At 48.4% G+C, this 14,769-nt stretch overlaps 1 protein-coding gene across 2 annotated transcripts in view; it reads left to right on the forward strand.

Annotated features, from left to right (window-relative positions):
- PLCH1 (phospholipase C eta 1) overlaps positions 1 to 14,769 on the forward strand; it is a 36,547-nt gene that overhangs the window by 12,821 nt on the left and 8,957 nt on the right. For both annotated transcript variants that reach the window (XM_040074610.2, XM_040074609.2), the window contains exons 5-15: positions 1,214 to 1,384; positions 3,176 to 3,269; positions 4,507 to 4,710; positions 6,080 to 6,200; positions 7,118 to 7,289; positions 8,748 to 8,855; positions 9,428 to 9,589; positions 10,685 to 10,756; positions 13,358 to 13,449; positions 13,827 to 13,924; positions 14,561 to 14,740. In XM_040074610.2, the coding sequence (XP_039930544.1) occupies positions 1,214 to 1,384; positions 3,176 to 3,269; positions 4,507 to 4,710; positions 6,080 to 6,200; positions 7,118 to 7,289; positions 8,748 to 8,855; positions 9,428 to 9,589; positions 10,685 to 10,756; positions 13,358 to 13,449; positions 13,827 to 13,924; positions 14,561 to 14,740 (1,474 nt within the window). The remainder of the gene's footprint in view (positions 1 to 1,213; positions 1,385 to 3,175; positions 3,270 to 4,506; positions 4,711 to 6,079; positions 6,201 to 7,117; positions 7,290 to 8,747; positions 8,856 to 9,427; positions 9,590 to 10,684; positions 10,757 to 13,357; positions 13,450 to 13,826; positions 13,925 to 14,560; positions 14,741 to 14,769) is intronic.

The following is a 14,769-nucleotide window of genomic DNA, read 5'->3' on the forward strand; positions in this document are numbered from 1 at the left end:
AAATTATTTAACAGAAATTGGCTTTATTCAAGTAATTAGGTTTTCTTTAACATCTTCCTCCTCTTTAGCCATTCAGATTTGACTGATTGAGAATCAATTTTTTACTTCTGTTGTCTGAAAACAGCTCCCCTATTCCACCAGTCCTTGTGTTTACTGTAGGAAAGGAAAGATAAGCCAAGGACATCATGAAGAGCAAAAAAAGTCATCTTCACTTTTCTAAACCAGCACCAGCTCAAAGCTGGATTGCTGTAAAACATGGGAAAGTTGAAGAATATTCTATGGTCAAAAGTGCTTTGCTTGTCTGGCATTAAATCCCCATTAGAGATACATCTTTAGAGTCTGGAATTACTCCCAAAGACCTGGAAACTGGTTGGGTGGTGTTGCAGAGATTAGGGTACTTGTTGCCACAGATTATAAATGTCATTTAAGGTATGTAATAGATATAAAATGATTAAAAATCCCATTCAACACCATTTAGCTGAGAATTCTTTTCCTCTCAGCTGACTTGCTGTGATAGGAGTTTGCAGATCTGTTTTGCATGGACACCCACACAGGCCTGCCAGCCATTCTCCAGAATATATTCTTTGTTTTGAAAATCCAGAGCAATCCTCTTAGGCAGATGTTCACAGGAAAAAGCTTGTATTAGTTTGTGCTAAGTACTGTTTTCTTCTCCTCCTACCTCTGAGGAGAAACAGCAGATCAAACTGGAGATGCAGGCTGTGTGTTTTGGTGTGTTTTGTCCTTCTGCAGAATGCTGCTGGGGCTGAGTGCTGCAGATTGAATAATGTGCATTCAAGACTCTGATATTGCCTGGAATGTTTTAAGATCTCAGACTTGTTGGGGAAGCCTTGGGTGATACTGTTATGACTCTTGCTGTGTGTTGATCCATGATAACTGCGGGGCATACAGGGGGGGCAAGAGATCAGAATAAAGCCCAGGGTGAGCCTCTTTCTGGGGGAAATAAATTAGAAATTAAAGAAGGCAATCAGAGTTTCATAGGGAATCTGTGGCTTTAGTTTAGTAACTGTTTTCACCAAAACCCCAGAGATGATGATACAATTCTGCAGTTATTTTAGCCTGTTAGAATTTGTGTCTGAACAGTCTTGCAGACTAGAATTTATTACATTTCTGTTGGTGTACACAAATCCTGCTCTGTTTTATTCCCTGATTTCTCCTGTGCTAGCATGTTTACCTGAGTGTTGTTACCTCTTAGGAGGCTGACACGGATGAGAACCAAGGAACCCTGAACTTTGAAGAATTCTCAGTGTTCTACAAGATGATGTCCTTGCGTCGAGATCTCTACCTGCTGCTCCTAAGCTACAGTGACAAGAAGGATCATCTCACTGCTGAAGAGCTGGCCCAGTTTCTGAGGGTGGAACAGAAGGTATGGCAACATCTGCATCCATGTCTATGGCCATGTACTTATATTTGAGTGTAGGGAAAGGATTTTATGGAAAATATCAACTTGGGGCGAAGGGCAAAGCACAGATGTGACAGAAGAGACTTCTGAAGGTTTTATTGTTTCTTGAAATGCTTCTAGAAGGAGTTTGAGCTGCTTTGGATGATTTTTGAAGTGCTCAGGGACCTGGAGCAGGGAGAGGAACACGTGGCAGAGGCGGGGGAGCCGCCTTTGGGGGTGCACAAGGACATTATGGAGCTGCTGATGCTGCAGAAAGCTCGAGCTGACTGTCAGGTCTGGCATTCTGCACCCTCTTTGTGCTCAGTGTGCTCTCCTGAGAACACTGCGTGGGCAGAGCTGTCTGGGGAACTGCTCTGTTCAGCACTGCTCCAGCAGCAAACCAGAAAACCTGTTCCTGTTCCCTTCCCTGTGCCGGGCATCGGAGCTCAGGGAGATTCCCCTGAACGTTCCCAGTGCCAGCACGCCCTCGGGCAGGGCAGCATTGCCCCAAAAGCTGATGGTGCTCCCAGCCAGGAGGCAGCTCCCCAGTGCCCTCACCCAAACAGCATTTTGGTATTGCTGTTGTCTGGATGCTTGGAAATCTGTGGACAGTCTGTTCTGCTCCATCTGCTACTCATTTGGCAAGACGTTCAATATTCTGCAGCCTGAGGACAGAACAAAAGCAGCTTGGGGTTTAGTTAGCTTGCTAAACTGGCTTCTTTTATAGAACTCCCTGTTTGGGAGAACACCCTCTATTATTTTTAGTGGAGTACTTTAAAGTGTAACAAAAAAAATGAGCCAAAGTCATCACCTCTCAAGCTGCAATTAAAAAAGCACAAATGAGTGGACTTTTCCCCCGCAGATGCAGCTTTGGACGGGATCAGACATTTCCTTTCCTAGAGCACATGAGAACCCCACACTGGGCCAGCAAGGAGCCACGGGGGATAATGGAAAAGTTAATTTGAGCCAGCTTGTACCGGAACAGGGCCTGCTCTGAGCAGTGTCTGCAATCAAACACCAACCTCAGCAAGGATAATCAGTTATTTTTTCTACTGAATTGTTCTTTTTTCTATTATCCTGCGTAATTCCTGTAGCATCTTAGGATGGTTGGCTTAGCTGGGACAGCACAAACAGTGAACAAGATATGGCACAAGTAAAGTGCCAGAGGTTTCAGTGTCTTCCTGTGATGCTGGTCGTGGAGAAATGAAATCCACTCAGTCCTTGTTCTCCCTTTGGTTCTCTGCAATGCAAGGCAGTGAGGAAAGATGAGATGAATGGTGAGAGCTACTTCTTTCCTTTAGTTCTGAAGGAAATGTAAGTGTCTACTTGTAAGTGCCCCACAAATCAGTTAGAACCTCAGCTGTGGGCTAGCTGAAGCTGTTAACAAAATTCCCATTTGTTTCAGAAAAGCTGCTGTTTTTCATTTCAGAATTTAATTATTTCTCTCCTAGCCTGTGTATTACAGTGAGCTCCCTTGGAAGTAATGAAATCATAGGAGTGGAAAACGCATGAAAATGAAATCCAAGCCTGCCAAATCTTTTTGCATGTCTAAGAAGATTATATTAAAGAATATAATGTCATAGTTCTCATTTCAGCAGTATTGGCCAGTACAATTATTAAGGCTGCTAAACAGCTAATTTTAATCTCGAGACTAAAATGACATAGGTTTTAATTGATGGCTACCTCTCACTCTTACTTGTCTCCCCCGAGTTAAGTAGATTTTCACACGCTGGTGACATTAAAAATGAGTGCCGCTCCATTGTTGGTTTTGTGCAGATGAATAATGTGACACCAGAATATTGTCTGGACATCATACAGAAGTTTGAAGTGTCAGAAGAAAACAAGAAGCAGAACGTTCTTGGGATTGAAGGTAAAAGCTTTGATTTCGGAGCGAGTTTTGTCGTGTGATACTGCAGTGGTGTGGAAGTGCCTTGGTGATGTTTTGGTGAGGCTTTTGCTGTTTGCCTGTGACATGAAGTCCCTGGATCAGCAGTGGGGAGCGTGGGTGTGTTTTGTGAGGCTGGGGGGAGATGTGAGTGGGTGTGGTGAGGCAGCAGCTCTCCAGCCATCCATCACAGCCATCCTCAGGGGTGGGGATGGACGCCTGAGGCTGTGGGGATTTATTGCTCCCTGTGTGTAAGACAAACACAAACTCTGCCGTGCAGTTTGTCTATAGCCTGCTCCCAGCCAGGTGGTGAAAGCCAAGAGTTCACTCTGCCTTGGCTCTGGGGATCTGGGATCCTGCACAATCCATTCATTTATGCTTCTGTGAAGTGAAGTACCGATAGCTGCATTTTCATTGGGTTTTAATAATGATTCCCACTGTTTGTGAAAGCAATTGTATGTTTATTCAGAATCCAACAGTATCAACCCAGCCTCAGAGCTGGGAAGAAATAGATTAAATGCCATGGTGTGTTCCTTTGCCCAGAAGGAAGCTTCCATGGAGCAGCATAATGTACATGGTGATCTGGGGAGGGGGGAGTAGGACTCTTCCTCCTCACGGTATTTAAATCCTGGGTATGGCCTCCCTGCAACAAGCTTCTGATGTGACCCAGGGCGCTGCTCTCGAACTGAAGTGAGGAAGGTAAAATAAACAAGCTGTGACACTTAAACAATATTTCTGCAAGCGTTTCTGCTCCTCTTAACCTGCTGCTGCAGCTGCTTTTATCTCTGAGCTGCTTTCAGGGCTGGTACTGTTTGCACTGTCCTTTGCAAATGTCTTACATGTTTCATTCTTAAAGGAGGTATTTTTAAAACTTTCTTTGTTCAGTGCCGCTCTCATTTAGAGGTTTATAAATCAAGCACCATCTCCTTGAATAAACTTGCAGAAAAAAGAAAAGAGTGAAGTGCAGATGGCTGGGTCAGTGACTTGGCTGCTGCTCCACGGTTCTGCTTTGGGTGGCTGCTGCCCTGCGTGCCCCCATCCGTGCTCGGGGCGCTCCATTCACAGCACAGGAGCGCCAGCAGGGAACTCTGTGAAAAAAGGCATTTATCTGCTTGTGAGCCGGCGTGGCTGGCTCTGCCCTGGAGCCCGTAGCCACTGTAGATCCTCAGCTCTGGGAGCGGTTCAGAGTTCTCCCTGCCCTGACGCGTGCCTCTGCCCGCAGGCTTCACCGGCTTCATGCGCAGCGCGGCGTGCGAGGTGTCCAACCCGCTGCACCGCGAGGTGCACCAGGACATGGAGCAGCCGCTGTGCCACTACTTCATCGCCTCGTCCCACAACACCTACCTGAGCGGGGACCAGCTGCTCTCGCAGTCACGGGCCGACATGTACGCGCGCGTGCTGCAGGCCGGCTGCCGCTGCGTCGAAGGTGGGCTGCACTGGGGCTGCACGGGGCTGCGTGGGGCTGCAGGGGGCTGCACAGGGCTGCGTGGGGCTGTACAGGGCTGCATGGGGCTGCATGGGGCTGTACAGGGCTGCATGGGGCTGCACAGGGCTACAGGGGGCTGCACGGGGCTGCACTGGGGCTGCATGGGGCTGCACGGGGCTGCACTGGGGCTGCATGGGGCTGCACTGGGGCTTCATTGGGGCTACACAGGGCTGCATGGGGCTGCACTGGGGCTACATGGGGCTGCACTGGGGCCACACCGGGGCTGCACCGGGGCTGCACAGGGTCAGGGCCACGCTCCCGGCAGCGCTGCTGGGCTGGCTCAGGCACTGCTGCACTTTCTGAGCGCTCCAAAGTGGGTTTTTCTGTTGGGAATGATCACCTCGGGCACCAGAGAATCACAGAATGGCTGGGGTTGGAAGCGTTCTAAAGATCATCCAGTTCCACCCCCCTGCCATGGGGCAATCTGGAGATCACAATGGATTCTTGTTTAAGCTCTGCATTACTTAAATAATAACAAAGCATTCGTGTTTTTATATTAGTATTAGTATTTTTCTTTTCCAGAAATAAAGTCTTTTGACAAAGTTAGACTCAATATTAATTTTTTATGACTAGCATTACAAAAGGTCATCTGGAAAAAAAAAATATTGCTAATCTCTATTTAAAAATTAATTAGAGAAAATGAACCTGAGAAAACTGGGTGATTGCCTTCTGCAGAACAGCTCCCAAGAACACTCAGCAGTGTTATTTTGCTTGACCTCGAAGCTATTGCAGCTGCTTCAGAGCCCAGGGAATAGCTCTGCAACTGTCTCCTTGGGAAGTTCAGCTGCCTGTAGAGGCAGCAGCAGTGACAGTTTAGTTTGGTACAAATTCAGGATACAGGCACTCATTAGCAAAAGCATTCTTATGCCGGTCCATTCTGCATGTCCTGGAGTTGGTGCTGCTCTTCATACAGCCGGTTACAAAGCTGCAAGTTAAACTGGGAGTGGGAAAAGAGAAATTCTTTTTAAATAGTTTGTCTTCAGAAGCAAAACCTGCTTTCCCAAGGTAGCTGTAAACATTATTTGACCTATTACACCTTTGTAGTTTTATATAGGAGGAAAAACCCTCAAATTAACACAAGGGCAAAAGCAGTTCTAGGATGCAGAATTCTCCTGTGACCTAGGAAAAGACTGTCCTGCTAGTCTGAGCTCAGCTGGCAGGGCAGAGGAGATGGAATGGGTGGCAAGAGGTGGAGTGAACCTCGTTGGCCCCTGCCCGGCTGAGCAGGTGAGCTCTGCTGGCAGCAGGAGCACAGCAGTGGATGAGACTGGGGGCATCTCTTAACGTGGCGCTTTTCTGCTCTTAACAGTGGATTGCTGGGATGGCCCAGATGGGGAGCCAGTGGTGCACCATGGATACACCCTGACTTCCAAAATCCTCTTCAGGGACGTGGCAGAAACCATCAATAAATACGCCTTCATCAAAAACGAGTACGTGTGGAGCCAGGTTTGAAGGTGCTCCTGTTTTCTGGAGTTAATCCCACACCGAAAACAACAATCAAACCCAGGAATATTCCTTTAAACACGCCAGGGTTGATTCCGTTCCCCTGTTTATTGCCCATGTTGTGTTTATTGATCAGCTGCACAAGCGCTTCCCATCAGCTGAGGGAGAGAGTTCTGCCTAACTTGAACCTTTTGTGCTCTTAAACTCAGGAAGGCTTTGGACAGTCTGACACTGCTGATTATCTTTCCAGAGAACTTTGCACTCACATCCACAGGGAAATTCTCCAGAAAAATCAATACTGTGATGTTCTCTACCTACTGAAAATACTTTATTTCAGCAGGAAAATTGAAAAGCTGTCATGTGTAGTGTGAGGATATACTGAGGTGTGGCATAGTGTTCTGAATCTCCTCCATTTGCAGTGGTGCTTTATTGGAGTTTATTGTGAAAACTGTGGATTTTAACCATATATATATATATATAGATATGTACACACAGGGTAGTCTCAAATCATGAGTGGGTGTAGAGAATTTTGAGTAGTTTAAAGAGAGTAAAAGGAAAATACTTATTTTCTTTATTTAAAAAAAAAAAAAAAAAAAAGAAAAAAAAAAAAAGAAAAAAAAAAAAAAAAAGAAAAAAGCACCCAACAATGGATGTGTGGGGAAAAAAAAAACCAAGCCCAGAAGTTGGGTGTTATTGATGAGAAATACAGGGTGGTACTTTCAAAACTAAAGGAGATAGTTTTCATTATTTGGTGTGGGGTTGGTGTGGAGTTCTTTGTCATAGAACCCTGGGGCTGCCAGGGATCTAGAAAACAGTAGAGCAAATTTGTGGAAGAACTCGGCTGTTCCATTCACAGCTGTTGTCTCTCCACACAGCTGTGAGAGTGTCTGGGCTTTGTTTCCAGGTACCCAGTGATACTGTCCATTGAAAACCACTGCAGTATTCAACAGCAAAAGAAGATCGCCCAGTACCTGAAGGAGATATTTGGTGACAAACTGGACTTGTCATCTGTGAGCACTGGAGATCCCAGACAACTTCCCAGCCCTCAGGATTTAAAAGGGAAAATCCTAGTGAAGGTAACTTCAGGCATGTTCAGAATGCAGCAAAAGTCAGCTCATGATATTTATTGTCGGTTTTCTTTGGAGGACCAGTTCATCCCCCTTTAGCATCTAAACATTATCTGACAGCCCTTCCTTGGACAAAGTACTTTGGAGTGATGGAAAAGTGAAGATCTCCTGCCCTTCCCCTCGCCCAGCTCGGAGCTGGAGTTCATGGAACCCTGTTCATGGTTCACCTGCCGTGGTTATGGGAGAAGAGCAGCTCAGGAGGCCCCAGAGCCCTGCAGCTGGTGCTCGGTGCAGGATTAACTGTGTGACCCTCTCACTCCAAAGGCCAGGATGGGTAGAACAGGGAGGAAGCACAAGGCAGACCTTTGGGAGGATGATTAATATATTCTGCCCTATTAGATTGTCTAATTTATCTGGACACAGGGGGGCAATTATTTCTGTGTGATCTCTCAGGATGCTCCGGCTTTCCCTCTGTCCTTGGTATCAGTCTGGCTGCAGGGATTCCCAGTTCAGTCTGATGTTAGTTTGAACATGCTGCAGTGCACACTACAGAGCTGACCCTAAATTAGGAGCCCTTTGAGTGCTCAGCCGTGATTTTGCATTTCAGTGCGTCGGTTTTCTGGGGTGGCTGCTGGTTAATGAACTGTGCAAACACGTGGGGCTGGCGTTGGAGGATCCACAGGAGATCGTGTGGAACGCCACTCCTGTGAGAAATCTCGTGGCACTGCACTAAAGGCAGGAGAGGCTGAGTGCTCTGGGCTCTCACCTGGACTTCTGAGCTGGCTTTTCAGCACATCTGAGGCTGTAATTTCAGTGTGATCCTCCAGCTCTCACTGCTGGAGCCCTGTGGGTGCAGGCTGCTGTGGAGCTGAGCTCTTTTCAGAATGAGAAATTCTATCTCGAGCATCACAGGATCCCTGCACAAAGCCCCGTCTCCCATCCCCTGCTCAATTTAAGCAGCTCTATTGGAAAAGATAAAATCAGATTCAGGAATCAGTACCTTGTTGAGAAGTAAGCCAGCTTCTCATCTTTTTGCTCTTGTTTTTGCTCGTTTTATACATTTCCTTTGAAAGGCAGTATTGATTCACTAGCCAAACAATTTCAAATAATGGTGTAATTTTCATCCTATAAGTGCGTATAAAGAGTAACTCTAATAACACTCTGGGATTTAGGCCAGTTTAAAGGTACCAGCATGAAGTGAATTTGACCCCCTCATTAGCAGCAGCATTATTAATTTCAAAATGCAGCCTAAAAATCAATCCTCTGCATTTCTGCAGAAACCTGAGTGTCATTCCTGTCTCCCACTGATGAAGCAGGTAGGCTGAGAACATTTCTGTGCACGGAAGCAATATCACAGAAGTTTAGGAGGTGATTTATTTAGGAGCAGATGGTGAAGCAAGAGGAGCAGGCTGGGTGCACTAACTAGCACTGACCACATTTATTGGGTGTGTTTTTTCCTCATTTCAGGGTAAGAAGTTGCCCTGCAGCCTTGGAGCAGATGCTGAGGAAGGAGAAGTTTCAGAAGAGGACAGTGCTGATGAAATTGAGGATGACTGCAAGTTAAAGCCCTGCTTTGTAGGTGCACACAGTCAGTTCCCAGAGTGTGACAGCTCTGCATTTCTTACATGCACACTCCATGTCCTACTTAGAGTTGTTAGCAGAGCTTTTCATTCCAAAGTTTTTAATTCCTGTGTCAGGTTTGTGCTGTGCTATAGGATTCATTTTAAGTGCCTTATGTAAGAGACTGGTTTGAGTCTGTATAGTCTGGATGGCTGTTAACAGGAATCTCTTCCCTTTTTAACTGTTTGGAGCAGGAATCTAATGCTCAGGGTGTCTGTCAGTGCATTAGCTGGGAATTCATGCTCTTCTGAAAGAGAAGGTGGAGCTTGTGACAGCTGTGGGGCAGAGAGAGCCCATGGCCAGGTCCTGGGGGAGCTGTGGGGCACTGAGCTGAGTTGGGAGGACTGAGGGGAAAAGGAGAAGGGAAATGGCAGTGAAAGCCACAGGCAGGAAGGGCAGAATCAGGCAGGATTATGCAGGGAGTCTTTTCTTGCAGAGGGAAGGAAATGGGAGCGCTGTGTGACCCTCAGTGTGTAGTGGGAGGGACATGAGCACCTACTTGAACTGGGTTTCCTGGTGTCTTTCAGAGCAATGGTGCAACTCAGCACCAGGTGGAATCTTTTATACGAACAAAACTGGAATCTCTGCTAAAAGAATCCCAAATCAGGGACAAAGAGGATCCTGACAGCTTCACCGTGAGAGCCCTGCTGAAGGCAACTCACCAGAGCTTCAGTGTGAACCTGAAGCAGGTATGTGGGCTCTCCCTTCACAGCCCTCTCAGGACAGTGCGGTACAGTTACAGACTGGTTCAGATGAGAGAGCCAAGAACTGAGGAAGGGGATGCAAACTCCAGGAACGTTGAATACAGAGTGAATTTTCTGTGGAGATGTGCCTGCTCTGGAACCAGTGTCACAGAGCTCTTGCCTGGGAGTTTCTGTGTGAATTGATGGACCAGAAAGGGAGCACTTGGGATATTTTCCTGGGTTTTTTACTGCTCATTTATTTTCCTTCATTACTGATCTGCCTTTGGGTTTTCCCAAGTAATTGCTATTAAAAGAAGTAAGAATCTGCTCAAGATTCTTTCTGCGTGTTACAGAGACTTCCAGCCTGAGCTCTGAGCAAATCTCTGAGCAGAGGTTATTGATTTTGCTGGGCCCCCCGTGCCCTCATCATCATGAAAGCCCAAAGTGACTCCAGCTCAGCACTGAACAGGGAATAGCTGGAGTTCACAGCACTGAAACACGCACCCAGCTGAAATGCTGGGGGAATATTCTTCAGTTTTGTTTTGCTCTTCAGAAGATGAAGGGCTGTGTGTTCCTGACAGAAGAAGCGAGATGCTGCCAGGAGTTTTCCAGCTGATGTCTGGGGGCATGGCTGGGAATGTGGAACTCAGCCTGCAGGCTGCCTATGAAAAGTCCACATTTATCTGCTAGGAGGTTCTTTTTCCTCTCCCCTTTCCCTTTGTGGCTGCTTTCAGGAACACTCAGACGTCTTGGTTTGTTGTTTCTTGCCTGGTTTTGCTAGACTGCTTTTTCTACATGGTTTGTTGTTGTCTTGAGTGCTAATGTTACTATTTCTCTTTACAGTTAGAGGATTCTAAACTATCAGTTGTACAAAGAAATTAGCAAAGTCCTGCAATGAGATTTTGGATTTCAATTTGTTCACAGATCAGACTAACACACTTTGTCTCATTTGCAATAATTTTACTTTTCTAATAGTGAACCAGGGTGACATACAAGAACTTGTATGAGGTTGAAATGCTGCCTTTTGGAGACTGTAGCAGACTCTTTAAAGAAGTTTCTGAAGGTATTTAGTTATGTTTTTATTGCACTTTTTCTGCACAGAACCTGGACACAAAAGAAGGTGGAAAAAAGTCTCACGGTCGATCATTAATGGGCAACTTTGGTAAACACAAGGTGAGTGAAAAATGAGAGCTGAGGGTGCTGTTGTAGGATTGGCAGCATTCCAGAGACCCTGGTGATGTTTTGCTGCTCCAGACAAGCGTGATGGGCATGGGGGCAGCGAGGAGTGATTACACTTGGTGTCTTAATTCTGTTCAGAAGATTGAGAACCTTTAAGATGAACAAAAACTTCTCATGTGGCTAAAAGATCATCTTTACTCATGCTGTGGAATTGCTGATTTTCTGATCAAACTTGCAGCAGCAGAAGAGCAGCATAGACAAATATCTTGGCATGTCTTGTTTCCCACAGAGCTGAGGGTGCCTGGTTCAGTCAGGGCACAGTTTTGCTGTGCCCCACCCTGGGCAGGGCCGTACTGGGGCTGTCCCTGCTCCCAGGGGCTGCTGTGTGGTGCTGGCTCTGGGCTCCTGCCGTGTGCAGATGTGTTCTTCCTGATCTGCTCCTGGTGTTCGTGTCCTGGTTGTGTTTGTGCGGCTGCTGGGTCGGGCTGCCTGCTCTGCTGCTCCTCAGTGGTGCCTCCACTGGCCCAGGCAGGAGCTGAGAGCTCTCACTGCACAGCTGGGCACAGAGCAGCCCCCACAAGGGACAGTGCCCACGTTTGCTCCCATTCCCATCTCCTGACAAATGTGCTCCTGTCACCTGCCTCCCCTGTTCCCACACTCCCGCGGCGCCCTGAGCCCTGGATTTACAGCCTGAACCTGAGCTGCTCCAGCTGCCAGCTTCCTTCCTGCTGGGGTCAGTGAGAGCTGCAGAGGGTGGCTGAGCAGAGAGGCAGGTCTGCAGCCCGGTCCCTGTGCCACCAGCCTGCCACACTCTGCTGTTCCTGGTCTGTGCTATCCATGGGGGGGGCTGCACCGAGCTTTGGGACTGAGAATCTGAGCAGCTCTTTATGATTCACAGACATTTCAAAGAGCTTAATCAGCCACCAGTCCATCTGCCCTGCAGCCAGCTAGGAGCCATCAAAAACTCCCTAAGCAGACAGTACCAGGACTCATATTTACACTTCAATTCCAAGCCTGCATCGGTTTAAAGTGCTCCCTTCAGCACCTTCAGCTCAGTGCACATTACACTCTCAGGGTGTGCTACGAGCTCCAGGTACCCGTGGTCCCTGAGGGTGGCACTGCCCCTGGCACCCTGTGCTTGCTGCCGGCCACACAGATGCTGGCAATGAGATGTCACAGGCAAACTCAGCCACTGGAACCTGCTGGAAAGTCTGTCAATAATTTAATTACTTCAGCTAGTTATCCTAATGGATGGAGCAGGTTGGAATGCCCGTTCATTTCATCTCTGCTGAAAAAAACCTAAGGATATATATAGATTTTTTATTTTTTTTTAATAGTGATTGTATTGTAGACTGAGACAACAGAGACATCCTGTAACTGCCCCCTGAAGCCTTTCCAGCTGAGGGGATGCCTGGGAAGACTGGTTACTACTGATATTTTTGCAGATACAGAATTATCCACCCAGCAATATTGACACATGACATTTTCAGCCAGCTCTTGTGCCAAATGAATGAACTCTTTAAAAACTACCAGGGGAGGCACAAAGACACTAAAGCTGGCAATTCCTGAAAGTTAACTGCACGGAACATGCTCAGTGCAGACCTTCAGACTCCAAAGTGAGCCCTGCAAATGATTTCCAATATAGTCAACTTCATGTCAGCACCAAACACAGCAAACTGAATTATGTCCAATACGGTGTATGACAAGAGGAAAGAAATCTGTGCTCAGTGAGCCATATGCAAAAGGATAAGGAGCTCTCAGTTATATTAATTAGCTCTTGATGGGAAGGGAATTAAATAACTCTCACTTGAAGCTGTGTTTAGCATTACAAAAGAGGTAATGTTGAAATTGGAAACCGTTAAATCATAGGTGCTTATGAGAAAAGGGGATTTTGAGGGTTTAATATTTTTTATCATAGCTTTTTTTTCTTTGTCGTGTAATAATTTAGAATCACTTGAATATTTGTATGTGACTCAAAATGGAGCAGGAAGATGATGTTTGAACATTTTACCCAGACTCTGTTCATACCTTCACTAATGAATGTTTCATTTTCTGAACTGGGGGGAAGCCCAAGTGGACAGAAGCAGTGCTCTGTGTATTTAGACCCTGCTGTGTGTTGCTGTTGGTTAAATATGACACAATCCACTGGGATTTCAGCAGGAGCAGTGCCCTGGAGCCAGGGGAGCAGTGTTGTCCTCAGGTGCTGGGAGGGAGCAGGGCAGGTGCAGAGCACAGAGTGGCCTGTGCTGGACAGACCCTTGGCAGAAATAACACCCTGAAGGGCAGGCAGCACACAGAAGTAACACCCTGAAGGGCAGGCAGCACACAGAAATGATGCCTTGAGGCATGGCTGGGCTGGCAGCACACAGAAATAACGCCCTGAGGGCTGGCTGGGCTGCAGCACACAGAGCTGCTGGGATCCCTGCCATGTGCTCTGTGCTGGCTTTCCTTCTCCACAGCAGGGAAACTCTGCTGGCCCAGCCCCAGGGGTGACTTTTGTCCCTGGAGCTGCCAAGCCCAGCTCACCCTCGTGCCCCACAGTAACGGGGCGTCCGGACCCCGAGGGACTGACCCTGCTTGGCTCTTCCCCCACAGAGAGCTGCAAAGGCAGCAGCCAAAGCCCACGGTGCCTCGGACGACGAGGAACAGCAGCACCATCCTGGCAAGGAGTTGGGGCAGCCCCACAGGTGAGCTGGGAACCCCTCAGGTGAGGTGGGAACCCTCAGGTGAGCTGGGAACCCTCAGGTGAGCTGGGACTCCACAGGTGAGCTGGGAACTCCTGAGGTGAGCTGGGAACCCCTGAGGTAAGCTGGGAACCCCTCAGTTGAGCTGGGATCCCACTGGTGAGCTGGGACCCCACAGGTGAACTGGGATCCCACAAATTTTGTTTGTGTGGCTGGGCTGTGCAGATAGAGGGGAGCAGTCGTCCCAGAACCCTCTCCATTGCCACACAGGGTTCCCTACTCACAATTCTTCATTTCCTTGTTGTGGAGAAGAACAGAAAGGGGGATTGAAACACACCTTCAACGCTGCGAGTGCCCGTTTTTGTTTGTTTTACCCCCAGGCTCGCCCGCCGCAGGAAGACGGTGAAGCTGTGCCGGGCCCTGTCTGACCTGGTGGTGTACACCAACTCCGTGGCAGCCCAGGACATCGTGGATGATGGTATGGGGCTGGCACGGGGCTGGCACGTCCCTTGTCACTCAGGAGAGGAGGGGCTGGGTGCTGCTGGTGGTGTGGCACGGGGCTGGCACGGGGCTGGCATGGGTCTGGCACATCCCTTGTCACTCAGGAGAGGAGGGGCTGGATGCTGCTGGTGGTGTGGCATGGGGCTGGCACGTCCCTTGTCACTCAGGAGAGGAGGGGCTGGGTGCTGCTGGTGGTGTGGCACAGGGCAAAGCCCGAGCCCACGAGGCACTCCCTCCCTGGCAGGTTCTCCTCTGCCCGTGCTCCCAGCAGAGGATTTTGCTGTGGGTTCCCCAGAGCCACCGCGTCTGGGGGTCTGCAGGAGGAAAGGCCCCAGCAGGAGCTCCTGAGCTTGGGCTCTTTACCTGGAGCTCTTGCTTGGCTTTCCTTTCAAGTCTGCAGACTTGGGGGGAGAACAACAGACCCTCCTGGAAGGGGGAGCTGGTGCCCTTCAGTTACCCAGCGTGCATGATTTGTGTGAGACAAGACAATCTATCCTGTAACACTGGACAATCTCACGTTGCCCTTGATTAAGAGCCGGGTGATGAGGTCTGGGCTCAGGCCCCGTGCCCTGGGATTGTTTGTCACCTGACTGTCGGCTGTACCGTGGCACAGGCTCCACAGGGAACGTGCTGTCCTTCAGTGAGACCAGAGCCCACCAGGCGGTGCAGCAGAAGGCTGAGCAGTTCATGCTGTACAACCAGAGGCAGCTGACGAGGGTCTATCCCTCAGCCTATCGGATCGACTCCAGCAATTTCAACCCCGTCCCGTACTGGAACGTGGGCTGCCAGTTAGGTAGGAGCTGCGTGAAAGGCTTCCTTCCC

This window comes from Hirundo rustica, chromosome 10, assembly GCF_015227805.2.
Source record: "Hirundo rustica isolate bHirRus1 chromosome 10, bHirRus1.pri.v3, whole genome shotgun sequence".
NCBI lineage: Eukaryota > Metazoa > Chordata > Aves > Passeriformes > Hirundinidae > Hirundo > Hirundo rustica.